At 39.8% G+C, this 27480-nt stretch overlaps 2 protein-coding genes across 8 annotated transcripts in view; one reads left to right on the plus strand and one right to left on the minus strand.

Annotated features, from left to right (window-relative positions):
* The first annotated feature begins 227 nt into the window (after nucleotides 1–227).
* On the plus strand, nucleotides 228–21262 carry DCP2 (decapping mRNA 2). Of its 7 annotated transcripts, none has more exons than XR_006014820.1 (11): nucleotides 228–352; nucleotides 5665–5816; nucleotides 7444–7571; nucleotides 7988–8086; nucleotides 9601–9753; nucleotides 11354–11466; nucleotides 11574–11681; nucleotides 12396–12519; nucleotides 13112–13219; nucleotides 14927–15102; nucleotides 15649–15733. XR_006014820.1 is itself a non-coding variant. In XM_042020619.1 (11 exons), exons 1-11 carry the CDS (start codon nucleotides 300–302, stop codon nucleotides 15810–15812), a joined length of 1257 nt encoding a protein of 418 aa, XP_041876553.1. In that variant the 5' UTR covers nucleotides 228–299; the 3' UTR covers nucleotides 15813–21262. The 7 variants fall into 7 exon arrangements, 4 of the variants coding, with proteins under 4 accessions (XP_041876553.1, XP_041876554.1, XP_041876555.1 ...); XR_006014821.1 differs by having other exon boundaries at nucleotides 15646–15714; XM_042020619.1 differs by having other exon boundaries at nucleotides 14927–14978; nucleotides 15646–21262.
* A 605-nt stretch (nucleotides 21263–21867) lies between these two features.
* Nucleotides 21868–27480, minus strand: part of MCC (MCC regulator of WNT signaling pathway) — a 187224-nt gene continuing 181611 nt past the window's right edge. The window contains 2 exon segments of the mRNA XM_042020618.1: nucleotides 21868–25487; nucleotides 26523–26645. Coding sequence (XP_041876552.1) covers nucleotides 25307–25487; nucleotides 26523–26645 — 304 coding nt within the window. The 3' untranslated portion in view covers nucleotides 21868–25306.

Genomic DNA, 27480 nt, shown 5'->3' on the forward strand with positions numbered 1-27480 from the left:
CGCGTCCCGTGCCGTGTTCCGCGTCCCGTGCCGTGTTCCGCGTCCCGGCCCGTGTCGCGGCGCGCGGCGTTATCAGCGCGCTCGCGGCAACCCCGCCCCGCGTCTCCCATTGGCCGCCCGCGATCATCTGAGCGCTCCGGTCCCGCCCCGCGCCCCGCCCCATTGGCCGCCGCTCCACCGCCGGCGCGCGCCCATTGGCCCTGGGAGCCGCCGCTCCGCCGCCTCCCCGCAGCGCGGCCCCGCCCCGCCGCTTCCCTGCGCCCCGGCCTCCGCCGCGTCGGGATGAGCCGCGCTTCCCCATGGAGACCAAACGGGCCGAGATCCCCAGCAGCGTCCTGGACGACCTATGCAGGTATGGCCGTGGGGCGGGGGCAGCCCCGGGGCTGCCGTTCCGCTGGTGCCGGAGGGCGGGGAGGGCGCCTGCCTCCGCTCGGTGCGTCGCGGGGCCCGGGATGCTCGGGACACTGAGGGGGTGCGGGGCCACCCGGGCCGAGGGGCGGCTTCGGCCGTCCCGCGGCGGCCGGGAAGCGGAAGGAAGGGGCTCGCCCCGTTTCCCCCGTGCCCGAGGCTCCGCCCTCCCGATGGAATCCGTCCTGGAAGGGCGGGAAGGCTGCCCGGGGCACCCTCTGGACCTGGTGTGGGGCTGCTCCGGCGGCGGGCCAGGAGCCGAGTGCGCGGGGGAAGTGAGAGAACATTGTAGGGATTTCTTGCGGGGTTTGGGCCGGAAAAGGTAAAACTGCGTCGGCGATGTTTGCGCAGGTGAAAGAAGAGCTGGGAGCGTGGGGCTGGCGTGACGTGTAGCCGAGCACTGATGTGGTACTTGCTGCTCGGAGGTCTGGTTTCATTTGGAAGGGGTGACAGGGAGTCCCTTCTGCTGAGTTACCTCTGCTGGAAGGGAACGTGCCAGCGGACGGAAAGGGAAGAGCCACAGGGACACCCTTCGGTCTGAAGCTGCCCTCTCCTGCTTGTCGCTTCTTTCACAGTCAAATACTTTTCTTGTTCCAGGGGCTTTGCGTTTGAATTTTCATAAAGCATGGATTCTGTGTTCTTGAACGGGGGAGTTGCATTTTCTCGTTATGGTCTCAACCTCTGATCATCTGTGGTGCAGCCCTTCAAACTCTGTAATTTGTCTGTTATCCCCAGAATGTGATGACACAAACTGCATGTGATATTTGGTGTGAAATAATCCTTCTGTCTTACCACCTTCGAGGGACTTCTTATGACGTATTTATGTAAAAGAGGGAAAGGTTATTGAAGAGGGAAGATACACCACTTACTGTAATTACTGTTTTCAAATGAGTGAAAATATTTAGAAGTTTCAAATAAGTGAGAATGTTTAGAGAATGCCACAGGAAGAAGAAGTAGAACTGCTCTGCTTGGTATTGTTTTGCACTAAATGCAAGAGTCAGAGTTTGTGATAGGCATGTAAATTTTCAATTTCCTAGATCTGGCCTCTGAAGCATGCTTGTGTTTCCATTGTGTCTCCTTTGGGCTCCCTGCAGAGAGAGGAACTTGCCTTTCAGATCCCTGCTCACATATGACACAGGGTTTAAGACTTCTTCAGAAAATCCAGAGGGGAATTGCAGTGATTACAAAACTGATACAGCCTGTTAGTGTCACTTCCATGGGGCGACTGATAGAAGGGCACATGAGTATTTGAATCTTACATTGTAATAGGGTCAGTCCCACTGTCTTACTGTGTTTCTTTGAGATACTGTCACCTTCTAGCTTCAAAATGCTGTTTTATATTATAATTGTGTTAATGTTATAATGGGTTATAAAAATATCTGTAATTTCCTACATTCTTCAATCTGTATATGATATTAGTGGGAATTTTGGTAGAAAGTGACAAGTGATTTTTCCTCCTCAGTTACTGGGTATTGTTAAATAACAAGTCTCAGATATCCATGTCAGTTTTTGTCATGCTGCCTTGTGCTACAGAGTTGTCCTTTACTGAGTAAAGAAGTGGAGGTGCAGAGAGTTAATGTAGGTTTTGCGGCTTCTTAATACTCCCTTTGTCTTATAAACAAGTGCTGTTACCCCATCTTTTGACTTCAGGACTGTGATTGGTTCATCTAGCTCAGTAGCCAGATGCTCGCTTAGCCACAGACTCGCCCTCTTCAAAAAAACATTTGAACAGCAGCTATTTCTACATCCTTGTTCCTCCCAGGGAAACTTCATGTCAGCTTCATCCCTTCATTCCCTGCTCCTCTACCTCCTCTCCTGTGAGTAGCTCAGGGGGATGTGGAATGGGAATTGTGGTCAGTTCGTAACACATCCTCTCTGCTGCTCCTTCCCTCTTATGCTTTGCCCCTGCTCTAGTGTGGGATCACTTCTATGGGTTGAGGCTCCTTCAGGACATATCCCTCTGCTCCAGCACGTGATCCTCCACAGGCTGTAGGGTGGACATCTCCTCTGTCCCCTTCTTCTCCAACGCTGGTGTTTGTACTGTTGTTTCATGATCTTTCATGCTCATTCCCTGCTGTTTCATGCTCTTTTTTTCACTTCCTCTGCCTGTCTGGTATTTTTGTCCCTGAATACACTTCCCTAGAGGCACCACCATCTCAGCTGCTGCCTTCAGCTGTGTTCCACAGTGTGTCCACCACAAGCCCCTCACTGCCAGAACCTGGCACCTGCACCTAGAACAACCTAGAGATGTCTGTTGTTAGCATTTCAGTCACTCCAAGTAACTTAGAAGTTAACTTTTTGATTAATAAGTAGCATTCTACTTGGCTTTGCTCTTGTTCTCTAAGCCTAGTGCCTGGCATGTTCTTACTGCTCTTACTACTGCATTTTTTTTCTTTAGATTTGCATTCATTTGCAGTTCTGGGGCAAGAAAATATCATCAACTAGATGTAAAATAGACCTTTAAGTTTTTATATTTTAGTTACAGCAGCTTTAGAGATAAGGGATCTTTTCAGTACTCAGAATAAAGCCTTCAAAAGAAATTGGGAGTGGTGCTGCCAACTGAAGATTGGGAAGTGGTAAAATGTTGAAGTGAATGGGGTTGTTTATGCAAAGGAGAATCACAGAATCATAGAGTGCTTTGAGTTGAAGGAATCTTAAAGATCATCTTATCCCAGCTCCCCCTGCCATGCCATGAGCAGGGATACCTTCTAGACCAGGTTCCTCCGGAGCACTTCCAGGAACAGGGCATCCATAACTTCTCTGGGCAATGTGTTCTAGTGCCTCACCATGCTCACAGTGAGGAAGTTTTTCCTATTATCTAAACCTGCCCTTTTTCTCTTTAAAGCCATTCCTTCTTGTCCTGTCACAACATGTCCTTGTAAAAAGCCCCTGTCCAGCTCTCTCGTTAGCCCCCTTTAGGTACTGGAAGGCCTCAATGAAGACTTGCTCCAGCAGGTCCCCATCCTCTTTTATTTGGGTTCCAACAGCTGGACACAGCACTTCAGGTGAGGTCTCACCAGAGCAGAGTAGAGGGTGAGAATCACCTCCCTCAAGCTGCTGTGCACACTGTGTTCCATCAAAAGAATGGGCTGGGAGCTCACAGTGTCAGCTCATGTCAAGATTCTCATCCACCAACACCCCAAATCCTCCTCCCCAGAGCTGCTCTCCATCCATTCTCTGCCCAGCCTTTGTTTACGTTGTGTTTGGGATTGTCCCAACCCAGGCGTAGGACCTTGTACTGGGCCACGTTGAATGTCATGAGGTTCACACAGGCCCCCCTATCAAGCCTGCCAAGGTCTTTAAAGGTATCTGTCCAAGGACCTTTTTCAGTATGAAAATTGGGTAAGAAGATGAGAAATCTGTGAATAAAGCGTACAAGGCTACAGACCCAACAGAGGAATGATAAGGAAGGCAGTGATGAAAACCAAACCTGGCCACTGATTGATGAGGGGGGTATAGGAAGGTTCATTCCAGCAAGTTTATCTGAGTAAGGACCTGCTCCTGGAAAACAGGGAAGAAGTGAGGAAATCAGAATGAAAAAGTAGAAAGAAATCAGAAGTGGACACAGTGACAAGAAACAAACCTGTTAATTGCGCTAATTGGTGAGCTGTCAAGAAACCACAGGCATCACTCAGCCTGGCCTTTGCATCTGGTAGGGCTTTAGACTTGAGGGTATCCCACTGGACTGGGAGGAGTGCCACAGGAAAAGGAAAGCAGGGAGGGACAAAGTAAGGGTAGGTAGGAAAGGGTATAAAAGAGGTGGGTTGTAAAACTGGGCAAATTGGTACACTTCTATGTCTGAGCCTTCTGCCCAAGTGTCACAGAGTGTCCTATCAGACATCTTCTTAGTAAATGTTTATTTTTTCTCTATTTTTTCTTTATTGGGTAATTCCACTCTCTACTCCCTGTCTATGCGTCCTGCAAGGATGAAGTGCCAGCTACTGATGGCAGCTGTGTGTGAGTGAGGTGTCAGCTACTGGAGTGAGGGAGCAGATCTCAGTGCCAGCCACTCACAAGGAGGGGGGGTCTCAGCTGCCGGTGTCTGGGGTGGCAATGATGAGTGTCCAGGAAACCAGCTTCTGTGGGGGAAATGGTGTGAGTGAGAGGCAGAGCACTGGCAGCTGCAACAGGGCTGTGCTGTGGGTCACAGCCCATGGGCTGGGTTGGTGGGGGAACAAGCGTCTTCCCCAGACCTGTTGTGTATGTCTGCTCACTAGCAAACTTCAAACAGGACCATGTGGCAGGGCAGGGACCTGTGTGATGGGTGTGGTGGTCTGGGATCTGGGCAGGGCTGTTGGGTGGAAAGGGAGACCTGTGCTGGTACTTGGGGACCTGTGAATGTGCCTGTGAGCCTGAAGAGTGTCAAGCGTGTGATTGCACCAGTGACCTTCTGCCTCTGTCCTTGGCCAGAGTGCCTCAGAGAGTTCTGAGATACTATAACAATTCATACTTGTCAGGTTTCAAGTAAAGATACAGTATTTCTGGTTTGAGCAATAGTATTATGCACTTTTAGAATTTAGGTGGTGGCACTCAGGAGCTGAATGCAAAAGATCTCCGTCATATGATTTAAGTTTAGTGGGGTGTATGACCTTAAATTTCTAAAAAGGAAGTTCTGCTTTTAATATAAAAAAATAAATAAATCTGCTGCTGCTGAAGTAAAATGAGCTATCACATGGTGCTGCTTAAACTTTTATCTCAGTGACTCTATCTGTGTCTGGGCTAAAGCATTAAGTACACTTGACAAATAACCCAATTGTCCATGTTCTGTTTCAGACTGAGAAAATTAGTAGGATCATATTGAATTTTAAGATCTACATATATTATTAGTTTACTGTGGTTTTAAGTGAAAATACATAACTATGTTTAACTTACATCCTAAAAAAAAAAAAAATGCACTGAAATCTCTTATCAGAATTTGCAGATGTTCTTTAATGGACTTGTAAAAATGCTTTCATTTTCGTAATACAGCCATTTAAGTAGGTTGTCTTCACGCTCCCTGTTTTCACAACAGTTAATGTACTTAGTGTAGTGTAACTGATGTTTCTGAAGGAACATCATAATCCATTTTCCTTCTTGACTTTAAAAGTTGTGTTTTACTTTGTGAAAACTTTTTACTGTCCCAGTGGAACATGAGGAGGATCTGGTGGTCTGCTGGTATATGCTAACGTATTAAGAAGTGTAATGTTGCAATGTTTTTATTGTTAGCTGTATTTAATAATAGATTTGGCTAATCTTCCTCTTTTTCTTTCCCGGCAGCCGATTTATTTTGCACATTCCAAGTGAAGAGAGAGACAATGCAATCAGAGTGTGTTTTCAGATTGAACTTGCCCATTGGTTTTATTTGGATTTCTACATGCAAAACACACCAGGATTACCTCAGTGTGGGATAAGAGACTTCGCTAAAGCTGATATCCTTTTTATTACTGGGATTATTTTCTGTCTCAGTGGTAAAGTGCAAACTGAATATTGTTAACGGTATTTCATAGTATGATAATGTCAATTCATGTGTTATTGATTAAAAGTTAATATTGCTAGGTATGTGATGTTACTGGGTTCACTGCTTCCATAATTTTGTGGCACCCACAGAAGAGTGGTTCTGGACCACTTCTTCTTGGACTGCTACAGAGCTATGGAAAATGTCAGTTTCTGATATTTGAGGATTTTTCCTCATGGTTGCACTTTGCATGCTAGGTAGGTTTCAAGGATGAGCTATTGGGGCTCTTCAAACTGAACTCCACAGTTTAAGTTTCAAGTAAATAGTGACCTAAATGTTGAAGTAGTTGAAGGCGGTATGTGTTCCCCCATGGGCAGTGGTATGCATTTGTTGGAAGTCTCTGTTTGTAGGGTAGAGGATGCATTTTTACTGAAATCAAATGGTTGGCCTCTGCTTTTTTTGTTGTTTGCAAGGGCTGCTGGAATGTGTACTATCTAGTCCTTGCTAGAGGAAACTTTCTGGCTTTCATCCAGCAAGTGTTTTAGTTTTAACCTTTTTCCATGTGTTCTTAATGAGAGATTGGAATATTGCTTCTAACTTTGAGAATAGTATTATCTATGGTTTCACTACCTAACATACTTATCTCTGTTAGTTTCATAATATAGATCTACTTCGAAATACCACAGCTTTTATTTTAACAGTAAACTGTAAAAATACGGTAATATTCTGTTGGTCGATGTTATGCTGTTATTTTATATATGCTTTTAATTATAAATGTATTTTCAGACAAGCAAAAGTCTCCTAGTAATTGTAGGCAGTGCAGAAAAAATGCAGCGTAATAGATGTTATATGTTCATTACTTCTATCCCTTTCTAGCCCATATTTGCCACAAATATTACTTCTGCAGTGTCATATTTTTAAGTATTCTGCTGTGGAGTATTCTTTATTGGTAGTATAATATGTGTAATATATAATATTAATACTTTTATTAAGGATTTGCAGATTTTCTCTCAAAATGTTAGAGTTACAGATGTTGCTTATGTTTTCTCTGCATGGTGAGTTTTGATAAAATGTATTAGAATTTAGATTTCTGTAACTGTATGCCTTTCAAAATAAATTTTTTTGCATCATAAATACTGAAGATAGGATTCTGTGCCATAATCTTAACAAATGTTTCTGGGAAAAATTTACTCCCAGTTATTTCAAGCACAGGGAACTGAATTTTTTTCTGTGTCGCTCACTCAAAACTAAGAAAATGTGTTTACAAATAATACATACTCAGAGTAACTGTTACAGGGTTACTTTTTTTCAGAATTAGGGAGACCTTCCTTCAAACAAGTGCAATCTTTTTTCTTGTCTTCTTTTTTTTTTTTTTCATTTTTTAAAATTGGTTTGTATAGGAATTGCCAAATTACTTGATGTGCTCTGACTTTTAGTGTTTGGTAATTGATTATTCATAATATTTTTTACTTCCAAAAGAATATATCTTGAAAGCACTTAGGGGAGGGAATGTTTATTCTAAATTTTGAGTGAATATCTTTTGTATTCAGTATGTGATTTGGAACTGGCTTGAGTTTATCTTCCTTAACATGCTGCTGTACTCTTCAATCATTGCCCTTTTTTACTGCCTCAAGGTGAAGATGTACAGAAGGTTTTAGTTGAGTGGAAAGAATACAAAATGGGAGTGCCAACCTATGGTGCAATTATTCTTGATGAGACACTTGAAAATGTAAGTATGGAAATAGTCGTGAAGGACTGTCTAGAGGGAAGGATGGCATATGCTGGCAGAAGTAATTCTTTGTTGTTTACATTTTTCTTCTGGAGAAATTTACATTCACTGTCAGATTTGCAGAGATCTGACAGTTACTTCATATTGGTGTCTGTGTACAGAAATACAATATGTGAGACAGAAAACACACTTCTGCTTGCTTTCCTTCTCAGGTTTTTTTTTATTTTTTTATTCTGAGTTACATGATTCAATAAGAAAATTCACAGCTCTTGCTAGAACACAGCAAACCTAATGGTTTCCTTCCTTCAGGCTAAGGTATCCTTTTGGAGAACAAGGGGATGGTGGAGGAAAGACATTTAATAAAATTGGGTAGAACACCTGCATGTGTGACAGTTGCATTCCCTTGTATTTTGTAGGTTCTTTTGGTTCAGGGCTATTTAGCAAAATCTGGTTGGGGATTTCCAAAAGGGAAAGTAAATAAAGAAGAAGCACCTCATGACTGTGCTGCTAGAGAGGTAAGTTATATCAACTCCTTTAAGATAAGTGAAATTTTGCTGAAATCAGGATGTATGTGTTGGATGAAAAGGCACTTTACTTAGGTAATCTCTTTATTGAAATCACATGAATAAATAGTCTGTTCTTGCAGTCATCTTCTTATGTACCTTCTGATGCCTTTCTGATTTCCAGAATACTAATTAAGGTTATGGCTACATATAATTAAAAAAACCCAAACTGCTTTATGTTTCAAATTGTTTTGCATTGATGTGCTAAATGAAGTGAGTACTATTTTTAAAGTTCTCCGCTGAACTGTGAATTTACTTTTTGGTATTACTCATGGTGCTTGGAAAGTCTTACGTAATTTATGGCTTTTGGCATATTAATTTCAAGGGTCACCATAACTGTAAAAAAGTGAGGAATGCGAATTTAGCCTATGTACACGGGTCTGTATAAAGAGGCTAAGGAGCTGAGTTGGAGGCTGTAGAATTTTATGTAAAAATTGTGAAGAACTTTACTTTTCTATTTTTCAGTTATGCAGGAACAAGAATCAATGTATGTGGCAAATAAAATCTGAAAAATAAAATGATCTGTGGTATTTATTGCTCCTGGAGACCTAGATATGTAGTGAAGCTACGTATTAGAAATGGCCTGTAAAAGAGTATTACTGGTACAAACTCAGTGTTCATTCAACGTAATACATCCCGAGTGTTTGAGAGAGAAAATTAAGGTGAGGGAAAGTAGTATGGTGCATTTAGTGTTCTTCAATTGGATTGAATCAGTACGTGAGAAATCACAGGGTTTTGGTTTGTTTGTTTGTTTTGTTTGTTTGTTTGTTTGAAATAACCTGCCAAGGATGAACTAGACATAGCTGCTTCAAGAAGGAATGACATGAAGTATGTCTTCCTCTTTACTTCAAGTTACGCCAGCAAAAGCATTAAAGGGGGCACAGTTATAGTGGGGGAAAAAAAATCTTTGATGGTGGTGTTAATTTGAAAAATTGATTTAGATTTCACTAGTGAACAGCACTGTTGCTATGATCTTTTTTCCATCAAATTAGATTGTTATTGTGGATAGACTGACAAATTCTTCAAGGCTTACCCGTGGCCAGGAATTGGGATGTCTGTAGTATCTGAAATAAGTCTTTCAACTGCTTTCACTGAAGTCAGCGCAGGTCTGAAACCATAAGCTGCATCTGTGTAAAGTCTAACTGAAGAGATCTTCACTTGGCAGTGCCTACACAGTTCAATAGTGTTTCAGAAGTTGAGGAGGACTAACCTCATCCATATTAATAAATTGCTATATGAAGGTGTAATAGAGTTGTTTCAACTTGCATTACAGGTCTGCTGTCTTAGAGAAATATAAAGTATGTAGATACTTTTTCTGTTTCTAAACATCTATGTGTAAAGGCTTGTTTTTCCCAGCAGCTTTAATGGATATACCTGAAAAATAGTCATTCCTTTGCTTGTGATAATAGGTTGTGAAAGGATAACTCTGAATACACAGACACTAATTTCATCTGACTACTTTTCAGGTGTTTGAAGAAACTGGGTTTGACATAAAAGATTATATCTGCAAAGAGGACTACATTGAGCTGCGAATTAATGATCAGTTAGCACGGCTGTACATCATTCCAGGAGTTCCCAAGAACACGAAATTCTACCCCAAAACTAGAAGGGAAATTCGGGTATGTGTTAACCTTGTTTGAATCGATAGGAACTTTGCAGAGCCTGATTTTTAAAGCCAGAAGTGTGTAAAGTAATGAACCCTCTAAGCACAATGAATGCCTCAAATGCTAGGTATCAGTGGCATCTCTGCATTGTAGGATTTTGTGCTGACTTCTTGCAGCTCACCTGCAAGTCTGATACTTGACCATCTGTCTGACATCTGCATTCATCATGAAAACACAATAGAGCATGCTGCCAAAATGTAATTCTCCTTTTCTCATAGTGGTGTATATATTAATAATTTCATATTATTCCTAGTTACAGATGCTTATGTAACTATATACTATCAAGTTGTAATTAATTGGGGATATGCAAAAGCCTGCATATCAGAAGGACAAACTAAGGGTTGTTTTCTCTCTTTTATGGCTAATACTGTCCAGATTTAAAAAATAGTATATTTTAAGGAGGAGGTTAGGAAGGGGACAGAAAAAGGGGGCTGTTTTGGATGTATTGTGTACCATTAGGCTTTTAAAAGGTATTGTGAAAGGGAAAGGCAAAGGCTCAGGTAGCAACACTTTGGAACCTTTGTCCCCAGTGTCTGTAGTCTTTGAAGTTTGAATATTTTTTTTCTGTACGGCATTCAGTTTAAAACAGCTATATTTCCATGCAGATGGTGTCACTGAACTAGGCATCTTGCTTTCTAAATAGGGAAGGTAGTTGACTGGACAGGACTTAATTTTTTGCATTAGAGACCTGTTTTTCAAAATATGAAATAAAATGACATTTGAGGGTTTTTTTAAATGTACAGTAAATATTCCCCTTTGTAGAACAGTGACTCTATGCGTGGGAATGTTGAAGAGTTCCTGCAGTGACAGAGTTTTGAAGCTTTGTCTTCATCTGATCTAATGCAGCCAGGCAGGCTGGTTTTGTATTCCCTGTAGAACTATATTGAAAACTTGTTCAGTTTGTAACTTATTTCTATAATTTGCATCTTGTCTGGACCTGGGGCTTTGGGAGTAGATTCCGTGATAGAAGATCTGATGTGGATTCTTCTACGCTGTCTGTGGTCAGAATTCCTGATTTTGGTCCCCAGTCTGCAAAGTATACTATTTAACTATTAAAACTATAATGTATTAACAGTAACACAAGTCCTTTCCTATCCCCATGTTTTTTTTCTTTTATAACAAAACTTGAAACTTGCTGTCAAACTAAACACCCTTTTTACTTTTAAATGGGTATTGGTGCTCCAGTATTGATGGCATTTTAAGTAAAAAGTTACTGAAAATTTTTAAAAGTCTGTACATTTATTTATGGCAGTCCTTGTGCAGTGGTTTGGTTGGTTTGTTTATGAAACTCTTATTCAGAATTTAGTTGCTGATTTAATACCTTTCATATTTTAGGTGCGATTTCATGCAATGAGTTTGTGCTGTACCATCTGCTACTGTAGTGGCAGTCGGAAGAGTTAATTAACCTTTTGTGAAAAACGATGTTGTGGCCCGTTAATTTAAGTCTTCCATGGTAATTTTTTAATTAAGGAAATAATTGTGGCTGATACAAGTTTATAACATTCTGCTAAGGCTGCAATAGAGGGTATTTTGATTTTATTTCTTGTCTTTCTAGAATATTGAGTGGTTTTCCATCGACAAATTACCATGCCATAGAAATGACATGACCCCAAAATCCAAGCTGGGTTTGGCACCTAACAAATTTTTTATGGCAATTCCCTTCATCAGGTATGTTTGAGATGAGGCAAATGCTAGGCCAAGGTCTTTCAGACAACTTTAAATTCTTTAGATTTGTTTTGGTAAGTAGATCTTGTTGTACTTCTCCTTGTTCACAGGCCGTTGAGGGAGTGGATTTCCCGAAGGAATGGAGACTCCTCAGACAGTGACAATGGCTTTTCATCTGCAGGGAGCACACCCTCTAAGCCCAACTTGGAAAAAGCTAGGTAAGAACCAGGTCAGTTTAACACTTCTATGTTCTTTCTTATAAAACACTGGTCATACAAAGCTGCTTGTCCTTTTCTCTTTCTCCAAGTATTCATGTTCCAGTCATAGAATAGGTTAATAAAAAAAAATACAAATGTAGACTTGTATCATAGGATAAATAAGGTGAGAACTTAATTAATGTCATGATACACAGGTGACAGAACTGAGATGATTTCCTCAGTCCTGTCTATGGGAATCAAAAAAACCAGAAGCTAAAGCAAGTAGATAACTTCCACTGTTTCAAGTTCAATATTTTTGGCACTTCTGCACAGGAAAAGTAGGGCTCTCTACAGTAGGACTGTAAAGTACTGTAAGAAGTGGCTAGCTAGATAAAACCTGTGGGGATCAGTAGGGGAACAAGTGCTGCTGGCTTTAGATTCAGCTGAGTGAAAAGTGGTAGAGCAAACCTTAAAACTTGTAGTCCCTATGAAAGGGCTCCAGTATTTTGAGCCAGGGCAACACCAACACTGGGAACAACACGACAGATGTTAATGTGGACTTGGCCTTTGTCTGTGGAGAATACAAATGGCAGTGAGCATTATTAGAGTTTCCATACTAGGTTACTTAAGCTTGTCTTCCAGATTGTTCTCAAAAAGTAGAAAAATCTTTCCTATTTGTCTTCTGCTGTCAGTAGATCTGAAGTTGTGTTGTAAACTGTCTTTGTTTTGTACTAGATCCAAACTTCGCTGTAGTCAACAGGTGTTTACAGATGGCTTTTCAGGAGAGCAGTGGGTGAAGCCAAAACAGCCACAGAAGCCATACAATCATCCTGAGGTGTCTGAAGTTTTGAAAATAAAGGTAGGTTGTTTCTTATGCAAACATATGTATCTAGACTATTTAAAACAGATGTCTTTGTTCATACAGGTTTCCTCTCTAGGACAGAAATAGTAAATTTCATCACCACAGTATGCAAAAATAGAAGCATGGAATGGGGGAATACTCTTGGGAATCCTCTGATTTATCTCACACTAGAGGTGGTGGTATCAGGTAGTAATTGTGTTGTTTCATGTACAGATAGTAATTAGTACTTGCCATTTTGATGTTATCTCTAGTGAGATAACACCATGTTTCTTCTGTATTTTTGTACTTACAGCAGCAATACCTGGGCCGCAGTGTATCTGCATCACTGCATGGGAACTCACTTAACTGAATTTATTGTATAATAATTCTGTCATAGTGTAAGAGAGAATGAATAACATCTGACGGCTCTGTGGCTTGAATATGTTTGGTTAATTTCAGTGGGCTTTACTTTGTCTGCAGAAGAAGCTGTTCACATATTTTGAAGTTACTTGGAGGGAAGTTTTAGTTAGGAAGTAGGAAGTGTCAGTGCAATGATGTCCAATTCTGCCATTTAAACTCTTCCCTCTACTTATTTTGGACTTAACATTAGAGTCAGAGCCTGAGGAACAATGGCAGAAAGCAAAGTCAAGACGCTTCCAGCCAAAAGAAGCGAACAAATGGACTGCACAGTCAACCAGTTAAGCAAAACCATACCTTGGTAAGAAACATGCAGTGGCTGTGTCATTAGTAAGTTCCAGTAGTGCTTAACGAATGTCCAGGACAATGTCCTGCTGAAACAAAGTAGAGTGCATATCTATCAAGAATATATTTGATCAGAGTATTTGATACGGGTTTGTAGATGTGTAACGTATCTTACCTTGTATACATACGCATCTATAGACAAGCATACTAAGTTTCAAAGTTTGCATTTTAGAAGTAATGCTAGCTGTTGAAAATTTGTCAGCTGCTTCAGTACACAATCCTGAAGCTTTCCAGCTTCCGGTCATGTAAAAGCCTTCTGTAGGGTGCAGTAATAACTCAGTGTAGTACATGTCTTATTTATTCATGTATGATGTCTTACTGTAAACATGGGGTTTTGTTATGCAACACTTAAAACGTGGTAGTGCAAATGCTTATTTATTTCCCTTCTCTGCAGCAAAAACGCTGAGATGCAGACTTGGCTTGGATGCCAGAATCTCATGTAATTTTTTAACCATACAGTAGAGCTGTTTACAGGAGTTTGTAAATTCCAGTATCACACACTTTGGTTGTTACATTCCTTTGCAGTAACTAATTGTGTTTGTCCAGTTCTTCTCAATGGGAGAAGACTCACTGGGCTGTGCTCCCTTTTATAGTAGAATGTTCTTTTGATTCCCTGTTTTTTATGGCTCTTCCGTATACTTCGTTGGCTCTTGTGCAGCAGTGAGCCCCCAATTCTCCATGCAGCTCAGCTGGCTTGTCCAGGCTTTAGTTTTTCTTGTTTACAGGCTTTAAACTAGATTCTTCCCATTCTGGCTTGTGGTTATTGCCTTCTTTCTCTTACTCATGTAAACATACAGAAACCATAAATTCGTCCTGTAAAATCCTCACTGCAGCAAGAAATGATTAGTTATGTTTGAGTCTGAGTGTAGAAGAATGAATTTACTGGCCAGAAATTTGGATGGATAGGGAAAACTGTAATGGTAATCTGTAGGATCTTCATGGAAACAAGTGGAATTGTTAATGCCTCACAGTTACTTTGTAGGTTCTTCACAGATGTTTCTAAATATTTCTCTTTCTCTGTTTCACTTGCGTTTTCATGATTGTCAGTCTTTTGAAGTTTCAATATTTTGTGTCCCAGTGATAATTTTCTGATGAATTTGAAGGCCAGGAAACTCTTAATTTGCAGAGAGTGCAAAGGGCCATGTTTTTTCTGTATTTGTGTACTTACAGCAGCAATACCTGGGCCTAAAACAACTTTTCCCTGGAGAGTTCTAAGTTTGTGTCTCTAAAGCATGTTAGTTTAATTGGCAGTAGCAGCATGTTTGCAAATACATTCCCCTTGCCTTTTTTGGGACAAGCTGATTGAAGAGTGGGCTTATGCATGTACAACTTTGATTCCACACCATCATATGCAAGACCCTTCCCTCTTAAAACAGTTAGAAAGTACTCAAAATTTTCCCATAAAAGTCTGCATTTTAAAAATGTTTTGTTGACTGTTAAAAGGTTGCATGCTTCTGAAAGACTTGTGGACTTGAAGCATGCTTGCTACATAAAGTAACATGACAGAATTCATGCTGGATTAGAGGTAAAATACATGAGGTGTGTCAAAGCAAATATAACCAGCATACCTTTTAGGTAGATGATGCTTAAACTATACCCCTGAAAAATACAATGTAATTTCTTAATCATAAAATGTGTAATCTATGGTCATTCTCTTCACCAGAAATGTGAAAAAAGGCTTAATCCAAGAAGACTTCAAGATAACTTTGAAACAGGCAAGTGCAGTCAGAATTTTCATCCGCTGCCCTGTGCTGCAGGCTGAAGGCACCCGAATAATGGTGGTTGAGGGTTTTTCCTCATGCCAAGCTACCAAATCTTATAAAGCCATGTTTTTCCAAGGTAGTCTGAGGTTTTGTTTGTTTTTTAATGGAAAAGATACTGTTTCATGTTGGTTTTGTAATTTTTCTCCTTAATTATAAAGCCTGACTGATATACCAGGTGGCTGAGTAAAAAAGTAACTAAAAGCTAGTTTAGGAAAATAGCGTCTGAGTCAACACAGCGCTGGTAATTGAGTGTTTTTTCAAGGCTTTCTGTCCTGCTAGTAATAAGCTGCAGCAGAGTGCACACAGTTTTTTACTCACTGCTCAGAAAATAGTGCCAATGTTTTTCTTCCTTATTAAGAAATGGCTCGTGAAACAATATTATATGTGTAAAACTGGCTATTGAAAGTGTTTCCAGATTGCAGTGACTTTTAAGATTTATTCTAGCCTCTAGATAACGTGTAAATATGGCTGTTTGACTCTTCTTCTGTTTATGACCAAACATACAGGTTTGGGTATAAATATTAATTGAATATATGTTTGAGGTATGGCTTTGTGTTGTTATTGATACTTTTATTGGCAACTACCCATTTAAAATTTTTCATGCTTTTTTCTCTTTAAGCAGAAGCAGCATATGAGATGTGTTGCTCCAGTGAAGACCCACTGCCAGAACATGTAGAGGGACATTCTGTGGCATGCAATGGCCATTACAAATTTGCTTTTTCATCAAGAGCTTTCTTGAGTTTCAAGTTTGACCATGATGCCATAATGAAAAGTTTTGACCTCTGACAGCAAACTTACTAGGAATAAGAATCAGACTTGCCTGTTGCAGTTGAGGGGGTTTCTTATCCAGCCTTACTCTTTCTCAGGAGTTTTTTATTTTGTTTTGTTTGTTTGTTTTTAAATGCAATGCAGGGACTGACTGCTGGTTTGGAAGGGTTTGTTCTCTTTGCAGTATGGGAGTGGCATAGTCAAGTGTTGCACTTTAAATGCAGTCTAGCCTTTGTCCACAAAAGTACCTTTCCAATGTTCAGTTCACTTGTTCCTAGCTGTGCATTAGAGGGCATTCTTTTTACTTGTGTTTTATTTTTTGTGGTTTAAATTTTTTTTTTATTTTAACTTGCCGTGTGTTTTGTAGAATGTCATTGACTTTTTTTTTTAACTGTTGGAGTGTACCAGCTTGCTAACCTTTTAATTGTTCTGATGTAAATTATTGGACTTGTTAGTCATTATTTTGTAGGACATTGCAATATTAAGCAGTGGCAATGAAATTAATTCTCAGAGGACACCTCTGTCCTAGTGATTTTGAAACCAAGTTGCACATTTCAAACCTAGCCTCAGCCTGTCATCCTTTCTCTGTACTGATTGTTTGCCCCACATACCTTCCCTCCTTAACACTGATAGTTTTTGTTGGCTGGCAATCACTAGTACTTGAGTCAAATCTATAGCATGTTGACTTTTTGTACCTCCTCTTCCTTGGTCTTCGATAACGACACTCAAACTGGGTAGAACTCAGCCCTTCAAAGTGTCTAAACTCTTGTGCACTGCCCACAGCTGCATAAGAAGTTACAAAGCAGCTGCTTGCAAAAGAAGAAAAGCTTAAACTTGTCTGTGAGAGGTTACTTGTGTAGAATTTATACTGAATGTAAATAAGCCTCTGTAGATCTCGCTGAGGAGGAAGGCAGGTGCATGGATAATAGAGGCATTGTGTGACACTGAACAGCTTAATCAGGCTTCCAATAACTATTCCAAGGGTGTTCAGTATTGTATTCTGTGCTGTTGTCCTCAGATCTCTTGTGTAGTGTATCTGCTGTGTATATATCCAGTAGTATTGAATTGCACTTGCAGTTAGCATATAAATGATCTAGCCTCATTTTCAGCTACAGTGCTTTCTTAGGAAAAACATGAAAGATGGGGTGGGGATGGAGGGGAGGAACAAAAAAACCTGTAAGAGTTGAGGTGATGAGCTGTTACATCACCTTCAAGTCAGTGGGTTTTGAGCACGTGCTTTGCAGTGGAGAGAAATGCACTGAAATAATTTGTCACAGCAGCTTGTGATAGCGAGCATGTCCCAGATTTAAAAATGGACCTTTCTCTAGAATAGAGGTGATTGATAACTTCATAGGTTGAATGAGCTACGCCCTTGTAGTGTATGTACATGCACTGAGTTTTTATGCAACTCATATATGTCATCCAAAACCAAAATCCTGGTCTTCCTTCAACCACCCTACTTCATCTACCCTACCTGATCTGTTACCTAGTGTTTTGCTCAGAAATAGCTTTAGAACTTTCTCCTGGTTTATTCACCTGCTTGACACCAGGTGATTTGGAACTCTAATGCTGTAAAAATTTTGACCATGGGAGTGTTCAACTTCTGTATCAGTCAACAGGAGAAATGGACTACAGCATTTCCTCCTTCTGGAGGACAAGGGTTCTGAGGGCCTTGTTTTTCAAGACCAAATTGTGAAATAGCTCAATCTAGCTTTGACTCACTTTTATTTTCTTTTTTTTTTTCTTAAATGTATCCAAAGGCCATACAATGACGAAGAGTAATTGAGAAGGTAGGATAATGCTGGAGGAGGTTATGTTATTCAGCTTCAGGTGAAAACTAATCTTCAGTTACTTCTTTAGTGCTTTTTTAGTTGATTTCCCAGCAAAAGTGCCTTTACTCATGGTGAGGCAGAAGTTTGTATCATATCCTGAGGCTGCTACTGCCTGTGGAGTTAACAGGACTCTCCTAAGGCATAATTAAATAACAGGCTGTGGAAATCTTTTTATAAATAAGTTGACTCTTCAGATAAATTAGTTATAGATCATTTAGTGCTCTGTGAAATAATGGGGATGTTGATGAAACAGTGAACTTGGAGCATCTGTCATCTGTTTGGGAAGTCCTGTCCCAGGCAAGAGGAAGTCTTTAGAACAATTGAAGCATGTTCTATGAATAGGAGATGCTGGCTGCCCTCTGTTTACTGTGTCATTTTTTTCTTCTTAGTGAAAGGTTGGTTTAGTATAAGAGACATTGGTTGCTTCATTAAGCAACCCAAAGTGAAGCTTATACATATGTCATGATTTTAGTAAACCTAGCCTTAATGTGAGTTGCAAATAAATGTGATAAATATGCAATAACTTACTTCTTTGTATAAGGGTACCATTTCCTGTAGTAGCATTGCTTTCTGCTTTCTGCTTTATTCTAAAACTATGTAAGTGTGGTGGCATGTGATCCACTTGGTGGGCTCCGTCATGCCCTGCGCAGTGAACGTTTTGTTTACTATTTTTTGTGTTCTTATTTCATCATCCTTTTATAATTGTATTTCTAAGTTTAGAAGTACTGTTTACATTATCTTCCATAAAGCAGTGAAGAAATAGCAAGTGAGATACAGGCTTTAGTTCTGTGAGTTTTTACTTTACAGGAGCTAGACACAGGGAAATAGGAACTGTTTGCATGTCAGACCCGAGAGCTGGTGTCGAGATACTTGAAAAACAAACACTGTCAATTTGAGAATGCTGCCATGTTAGGGGTTATTCAGATTATGAACGGTCAGTGTTCTTGGAATCAATTTACAGAGTAAACGAACATTTAGCAGAAAAACCTACAGCTGTGTTGTGCTAGGAATCTGGTACTAGTGTGCAGTTTCTAGTACTACATCAACTCCCTGCTTTAGCATGAGGTTTTTAGCATCTCTCCTTCTCAGAATGCTTCTATACTTTGACCTTGAACTGAGGAGTGGCCTGCCCAATTAAGTGACTGAAGTGCTGCTGACTTCAGCTCCCTGATGTACATCAATCATCCAGGTTTTGAAAGTAACTGTATTGCACAGTTTGAAGTCTGGCAACAGTGGTTCTGGGAAGGAGAGGGGGAAATAGCTTTATTTATTGCACAATCAAGGTATTATTTTTAAACACAATATAAATTCTTTAGACCAAACATGCGTAAATAGTTTCTAATGAAATTTTGGGCCTAATCACTGTTGCAGGCTTCTGTGCTGTGCTCCAACCTTCCTGAACTAATTTGGTGATTTGAGAACAATACTTAGTGTTTTTACCTACCTGCGGCTGTTATAGATGTAACAGTTACTTTTGAAAACAAGGCAGGCTTCAGGTCTGGCTACTTCTAACATACTTGCTCTCAGATTGTAATTTCAGATAAGAACAGAGTTCTTCCAACCTTTACTTAATGTAGTGATTTGCTTTTGCACTCATGCCATTATGGTGTGAAGAGCAAAGAGTCTACATTAAGAATCCAAACTCCACTATCCTGTGGTGCAAGACAGCACTGCTGCTCCAGGGGTAACTGGCTGTCCAGTTGTGAGGTCAGTGGGCTGCTTAATCCTCAGATACCTGGGGTTTTGTTACAAATTCTGAGCAACAGGTTTCTCTTCCAGAGGTAAAGCCAGGTGCCTTCATGTTTTAAGTTAGGAGGTTATATTCTAAATGTGTTAGGAAGCTCATAGTTATTGAGAATTAGTAGAATAGTCTCTCTTCTTGATTTAATTTCTGTAAATAAACTGATTTTAAGTCTTGCACTGTAAATGTTAAATAATCTGGTGCTTATACATGACTTCATAATTTCAAATTGTTTTTGTTATTACAGTATTTCAGCTTTTGAAACAACCAAAATTATTTAAGATACGATAAATTTATACAAACTAACTGAAGGTGCTTTTACAGTAAATTAGACTTAGAAACTTCCAAAATAGGTTTTTGTTCTTATGCATTTATAGCAATAGTGTAGTTCAAGAATGGAAGTAGGCTAAATGCTAGTATTTGCACTGTTCTTAATCCCGTATGTAAGCACTGATAGATGCAGTAGGATTTGTGCTGTGTGTGCATTTCACTTTTTCATGTAGGTTGTGAACTTAAAAGGAAGTCAACATAAACAACAATTACACTGGCCATATTCAGGATTGTATCAGAGGAACTATGCCAGATTGGTAGCAGTACAATAAAACAGAATGCTTGGAGTTTGTCTTTCCATTGAAAATGTTAGGTTCAGTGAGACTTAACTTTTTTGTACAAATTCAGCTTTACAGAAGTCCTTATCTTTAAATTGTTCTCAGCTCTAGATGCTTCTGGGAAGTCAAAAGTGTCTTCAAGTCCTCCTTCAGTTCTTCCAGGAAAAAAAGCGCTTCCTTTTAAGTAACTGTAAACATTTCACAGTACAGAATGTTTGAATTTGAAAAGGTCTCTATGGATTTTATTGAAAACAGAGTATTTTGTCATTTCTAAGCATTTATATTGTTGATCAAAAGAACTAGCTTCTTGTTTCCAGTATGGGTTACAGTTCAGTACTTCTAAGAAAATGATTACAGCTCTTGGAGCAATAATCATTTTAAAATAAGGCATTCATAGCTTTTTAAGAAAACACATCCTGCAAACAGAGTTCTCTATGACACATTTCCAACAGTGATGAGAAAAACTTTGCAAATTTTTTTAAGCCTGTTTGATCAAAATTACTAAACTGTGGAGATTTTTATCTTACTGGTGAGTTACATAATTTTGTTATGCAGAAAAAGTATGGAAAACTGCATGATTAAGAACTCCTAGCAAATACTTCTCATGCCAATACTTGCAACAGAAGTTTACTGTGTCTGCATGGCAGTGCACTATATGGAAGTTGAACTTCATCCCCGAGGAGCAGTGTAGCTGGGTTTGCAAGGCACTTTTACCATTAAAAAGCAAAACAGACCGCCCCCCCGCCCCGTAAGAAGGTGTGAGGTTATTAATTCAGGCAGAATGCTCGACTGGTGTTCACGTTCCAGGACCCAGATGTGGGTATTGCTTCCAAACGATGACACTTTACAGGGGAGCACTGCATGCCTTGCAGAAAACAGGAGCCAGTGATCTGTGGTATGGCTCATGCATGAAGGGTGATGTCTTCCCATTTGTTTAAAGCTCAAGAACTCAATCTGTTTTCCTCTGTGTGTATGTGGCACATCAGTGCTGATTAAGGAGAAAGTACGTACAGCTAAAGGGTTAAAATCATTACAGATTTTATTCAACTTCCATTATGTCCTTTTGAAGAAAGTTTGCATTAGCTCTTCAATTGTATTAAATAAAACCTGTAACTACCTGTAACATCCGCTGTACTGACGATGGTGATTTTGTTTGTTATGAATTGATTCAGAAACTGAAGCACACCATTTAAGAGACTACAACTAAGTTGGCATTTTCTTCTATATTGTTATTTTTTCCTCTGTAAAATTAAATTACTTTATAAATAAACTTACTGAAGTACTGAAGTATGAATATAAGGATTGCTGGTCATTGTGAAATGTGAAGCCTGTGCTGCTGGTACAGGTTCTTCTTTCACTGTAGAATGTTTATGTGTTGCCTTAAGCCAGTCAGCAGCAGTGATTATAGGCAGTGCCAGGAAAGGAGTATTTTTTTAAAGTCAGTTGTAAAGGTGGATGAGGAGCCCATTCAACACAATGGAAAAAAGAACTTAAAATTATACATACTGGAGAAAGGAAGTATGTGAACTTCCATCAGTGATTTTAGAATATTTATGTAATATTATTTTGTTTTTGTTTTGATACATATAACTTGTTATTAAAAGAACTGGATGTGTGGAAACAGTTTCACATGTGCCCTTCCATTTCTATAAAGTGTTCATTGAAGCTGTAGAGGGTTTGTGGGAAGCAGTACTGATGTTCTTGAGCCCAGCTAAAACCTGTGGCTGGATCTGAGTTCTTAACTTTTCATGGCTCTACCATGTGAACTTTCCTGACAATGTCAAACTATCTCCCTCAGTAACTTTTCTTGGAAATGAGATACCTTTGTGCCAAGGTTGTCCCATTCAACGGTAAGGTGACAAGCCATGGTGAAACAACTCCCAAGGCAAAGCAACAGCATTAGAAATTTATTCAGAATATAAGAACATTTGTAAAATAAGTATTATAAATGCCTCTGTATAAATAAATGCAGTTTTTACAATTCTATATCAAATGAACACAAAATAGCTATTTTACAGCTGCTAGGAAACTAAAAGATAGCAAACATTTAAAGCTAATTCAGTAAGGTGAAAAGTTTCTAAAGTTACAATTCATGGTGTAGTATTAAAGGAGGAGAAAATTCTAATAAAACCAGTAGAACATGACATGAATGCAAACTTAGTCACATGTGCTTTGCAATAGCTAACAGTACATTCAAGCTGGTGAAGATTTAAATGTCACAGAATTAGAAAAAAAGCAAATGTTTTTTCTGAGCACTCTGTGAAATACAAAGTTTCATGCACTCTGGTGACTTAAGAAAATTTTAAAAAGTCATGATTAAAAATTCATTAATTCATGAATGGAGTTAGGTTGGCAAGAACCACCTCTTTCCTGCTTTGCAAATTTATTATTTCTGCAACAAGTGTTAAGAGACTTAAGTTGCTGTAACTGTTGTAACTGATAAACACTCAGGTTTCTGGTGTGCTGCTACTTCAGAGTTGCATGAAAGGACTTTGGGTTTTTTTGGCATTTTTTCTGAGGGTTGGTGCCATTTTAATGGGGTACACTGGAGCTGCAGCTGGTTATCACTTTTGAACAGTTTTCACAATAACATTAAACCTGTGACCACTTCCCTGTTGATCTTTTCCAATATGCCAACCAATGATGCAATAGCTGCTTGCTGAGGCAAATAACTGAACTGGTGGTCTGGCAAAATATGGCTACTGCTGAGCCTGGATGGTACCAGTGCTGCTTTTTCATCTACAACCCTTTTAGGGAAAAAAATGGGAGTGGTTTACATTTACTCATGATTTGTAATTTATTCTGAAGAACTTCTAGAACATAGTTGGCAGGGAAGATACATGCTACATATAGTGAAACAGAATCAGCAAATTGTTGGGCCTGGAAAAAGGCACTGAGGATGCAGCTTTTTATGCCTCTGTGTAAGAGTATCTGATTTTTTTTATGGAAGAAACTCTTTACTGTGAGGGTGCTGAGGCACTGGCACAGGTTACCCAGAACAGTTGTGGCTGCCCCATCCCTGAAAGTGTTCAAGTCCAGGTTGGATAGGGCTTGGAGCAACCTCATCCAGTGAATGATGTCCCTGCCCAGAGAAGGGGGTTGTAACAAGATGCTTTTTAAGGTCCCTTCCAAGCCAAACCATTCTGTGATTCTATTATTCTAGATAGGGGGAGAAAAAAAAAAGCCTAAGAGGCAGCCCAGTGCAGTAGTGGTTTCTGGTCCTCTTCAGTGAAAGGTATTTCACGTGGAATTTGAGGTGACCTCATGTGACATGGGTGCTGCAGATGCCCAAGACAAAAGTGTAACTGCATTTTTGCCACAGCACAAGGTGGACACTTTTCTTTGTGTTTCTTCAGAACGAGTGTGCTCAGCTACCACCGAAGCTGATGGCAAACCACCATCCTCCTGGGGGTCAGAAAATTGGGCCAAAAAAGTGAAACATCATAAAGAGATGCTAAGCAGAACCATAAAGACAGAAGAAATCAATGTGCCTCCTCCCTCAAGAGACTCATTTGCAAAAATTTCTATTCACATTATAAATTAAGAAGTGCAATTATTTTTGAGAAAGAGGACTGATCAAAACCAGAACATCACTACCTAAAAATTTTGAAATCAGCATTGTTTTAATTTGCTGTTGCAGTCAATCACATGTGATGCTGGCTTTGTGGATGATGTATCAGACTCCAGAGAAGTAGGAATGACTAAGGATAGAAGACAACAGCAGCTACACTAGTAAGAGATGGGAAAATCAACCTGCTACAGTTCCAGACGTAACCAAGACTTAATAACAGTGCCATATTCTGAACACAAATTCCCACAACTGTGTTGTCTGCTTGACCTAACCCAACAGTGGGCAAAAAAAAGTCCTCTAAAAGTATTTCCTTAGTACTAGTAATGGGAGGAATAAATGAGAGAAGTTATCATAACTCTAAATACGCTAGTAAAAAACTTGAGGTGCAACTCTCAATGTGTAAAGCAAAAAGGATAAACATCTCCTGAAATCAGATTCACTGGAAATCAGCCTGGAAAATGCAAAGCAGAGGCATAACACAGCAGCAGGCTAACACAGTGAAGGAACTCTACCTTGGCTTTTTAAAACACACATAAAGCTGTTTTACATACTCTGTCAAAAATAAGCAAATTCTGAATATAACAGGTGCTATGGCAGACTCCTGTATTTGGACCCCTACAGAAATCAACCTGATCCCCATAAGTTGCTTAATGTTCATTAACCTAACAAGCCAAAATTTGCACTTCAGTCAGTTTGATAATACAGTAATATGTGATTTTAACAAGAGAATGTTAGCAGTAACAAAAACTAACCTAAGAAGCTGTAAGACTTCACCATTCACATTCTGTTTGTAGCTGGATATCCATACATCTACACATTTCTAGTTTTGTGCCTGTGTATTCAATATTAAACAGGTACATTCCTTATAAGTACCTTTTTTGGTCAAAAAAAAAAGTATCAAAAGAAGACATTCTACCTCTTGATCACAGTAAGCTGTAATAAGCACAATACACATGACGAAAATGGCCCAGCTTCTTAAGGAAAACCTTGGATATAGTGTATATAGCAAGAAAAACCAAATTTTTTTACTAAGTAGTTGCAAACACCATGCAATGTAAGTACCAAGAGGTCTCCTGTAATTTCTTACCCATTCTTGGCACAGGCTGTGTGGCATGGTGAAACCCACAGCCTTTGGCCCTCTTACACACTGTAAGAGATACACCTTTATCATAATTTTCAGAGATGCAACTACGCTTTCTTGGTTTTTTCCCAAATCAACAGGAGTTCTCCTACCTGATCTGCACTGTGAGCAGCAGAACTGCAAGCAGGGTGCAAAAAAAAAGCCAGCCAGCCTGTCATCTCCCCACTGTGCAGCTGCCTGTTTGGTGGTATAACCACAACAGCAAGTCTTGAGGCTACAGTATGGACTTGTGAGCAGAGGGAGCTCCAGGACTGGGAAAACTCTCATATGATCTCCAAACTACCCAAATGAAAACCTTTAACATGAATTGTTCTGCTATGTGACACTGTCACTCACAGGACATCGATAAAATGGACGCGAAGCTGTATGAATACAGACATAACAACACAATGTAGACAATTGTAGCATGATTCAGGCACTGCCATTTTACATTATGAAACAGTCCTTAAGGTTAACACTTTTATTATCCCCATGACACCTCTCTGGGATCCCAGAGCAGGTGCTTTTAAGTTTTGTCAACATTGACAATCAGAGCTTTTAGCATTTGAAGCTACCTAAAAGTCAACCTCCAAAAGAAAGTAAGTTGTAATGGCACTAAACATCCTTTAAAGAGATGCATTTAAAGTGAAGTTTCATTGGTGTGTGGTCTGGAGTTCTCTTCTTCCAGTAAAGCTATTCTTTGTTTGAGCATTCTTACTTGGGTTTCATGTCTCTCCACCATGGCCATCATTTGTGATTCCAGTTTCTTCAGCTTATTTTGATGCTTTTTCTTTGCTTTTTCATAAGCTGCTACCAAGTTGCTGTTAAAAACACAAGGCATACAAGGTAATTCAAACTGGCTTGTTCAGAGCAAGTGCTACAAAAAATCTACCCCAAAGCCCCACCTTCAAGGAACTCCAAAGGTTGGGTACTGATCACCTTCCCAAAATTTACCAGTGCTTTAAAATGGATTAGATCCAAACCTTTTGATCCAAACCCAGATGAATGCTAATGTCTGTGTCTTTCCTAAATACACACCTTTACCAATAAACTGGTAAAGAAAACAAAACATGGTTCAAAGAGGCAAATGGAGGTTGCTGTTGATGACCTCTCATAGCACTGTTTGTGAGTCAAGATACCACAACATTAAACATGATTTATAAAAACATTGCATGGCCAGAATCGGCTTAGAAAACCCAGGACTGATTTTGCATTTTTTACTTTAAAAATACAGATTTACATTTGGAGGATGGCATCTTGTGCTAATTTGCTAGCTGCTGAGTAGCTTCTGTGCCTCCGCCTTGACTGTGTTGGAAAGCTCGAGAAGGGTGCTGCTTCTCACCACAAAGGCTTTCAAATATACTTTAAGGAAAACTACATTGTGAATGACAGGCTGCTTGCACAAAAGGCAGCTGCCTTGCACCATGGTCCTAGGCCATCCAAACACAGTGCAAGTAAAATGCCCTGAGTGAGCAACAGAACTTAGGTGTGATTATCCAAGACAGGTTATTAATGAAGAGGCTGAAGCCAAAGAAAAGGGAGCAGTTTCAAACAGAGTAACAGATTCATAAATATTTTCTTTTGTTTCCTTTTTAAATTGTGCAATCACTAGTAGTAACTCCCTTAAGATTAACCTATTTCCCTGCTTTCTGTTTGAAACTATGTAGTTGCCAGTGGCCTACATGGGAGGTTTATGCCTCTCCCATCTCTTAACGATAACCCTAGAGTGTCAACATATGGATGGAACGTGAGGATCCAGAAACTTCTCATTAAGCTAAGGGGACTATTACAATGCTTTGCGAGAACACAGCAAAATAAAAATCAGTGGTGCATCCATCTGCTGGTAGATCCTTTACCTGTTTGCCCTTTTAAGGTCATTAACAAATTCTGCAGACTGCTGATGTCTGATTTCACTGCTCTTTGTGAGTCTCTCCAAAGCACTTACTAACTCCTGCACTCTTGCTTTCAGTTTCTTCTCCCTGGATCAGGAGAAAAAGAGGTAGAAAACTATTTTCAAAACAGAAATAACCTTTCAGCTTGGAAGTGCATCAGTAGTTGTCTTGTGCTGGGTTGACATGCTGAAAATATTTTCCATACTACTACTAGGATAATACAGGAGGTAGTTCTTAACATTAAACTTTTCCAATTGGTATTTGTAACATTCACCGTTTTAGAATTCAAGATCGGAGACAGAGCAGATAAAAGAGTAAACAAACTTCTCTGGCAGATCATGGTCTTGTAATGCATTGAATCACACTAAGAAATAAGCACAAAGATACACAAAATGCTAATACAGTTATCAGTACTTACTTATCAACTCTGCACCAAAAGCTAATTACATGAAGTGTGACAAAATGGAAATAAGGTACCTTATAATATTTTCACATTACAAGTATGTCTATGAGAGAAAGAAAAAGTGAACAAGACAGAAATTCTGGGCAGGAGCAAGCATTACAGCTTGGGGATTAAGCTGGGTTTAAAAAGCATTTCCCAGGTAAGCATGTGGCATAGGGCAGGTGCTTCTTCCTGTGGAGCTCCCTGTTGCAGAGCTGATGGCTGATGCCTGCTGCCTGCTCAGCCCACTCCTACACACACGGGACCGTTCCAGGAGCTTTTCTCTGTGACCCAAACTCTCAGCATAGATAGCCCAGAGAAAAAAAAAAAGTAAGATTTGGAAGAAGGGGGGGGAAAGAAAAAAAAAAAAGTGTTTTAAGAATGACGTGGGGCTGGGCTCAACTGGAACATAGATTTTGCAGCATCAAACCTTACACTTGGGAACTTTGTGTGTTTACATGGAGTCTGTGCTTTGCTGCG

The sequence above is a fragment of the Corvus kubaryi genome, unplaced genomic scaffold, assembly GCF_017639235.1.
Source record: "Corvus kubaryi isolate FWS band 111438036 unplaced genomic scaffold, C.kubaryi_AGA036_p1.0 37028, whole genome shotgun sequence".
NCBI classification, from domain to species: Eukaryota; Metazoa; Chordata; class Aves; order Passeriformes; family Corvidae; genus Corvus; species Corvus kubaryi.

What these genes read in the sequence shown, in the direction of transcription:
- DCP2 (XM_042020619.1), top strand. Translation starts at nt 300, where the DNA reads ATGGAGACCAAACGGGCCGAGATCCCCAGCAGCGTCCTGGACGACCTA. An exon ending in AAACTAGAAGGGAAATTCGG is followed by an intron (nt 9,754 to 11,353) that starts GTATGTGTTAAC and finishes TTGTCTTTCTAG; the next exon opens with AATATTGAGTGGTTTTCCAT. An exon ending in CTGAAGTTTTGAAAATAAAG is followed by an intron (nt 12,520 to 13,111) that starts GTAGGTTGTTTC and finishes ACTTAACATTAG; the next exon opens with AGTCAGAGCCTGAGGAACAA.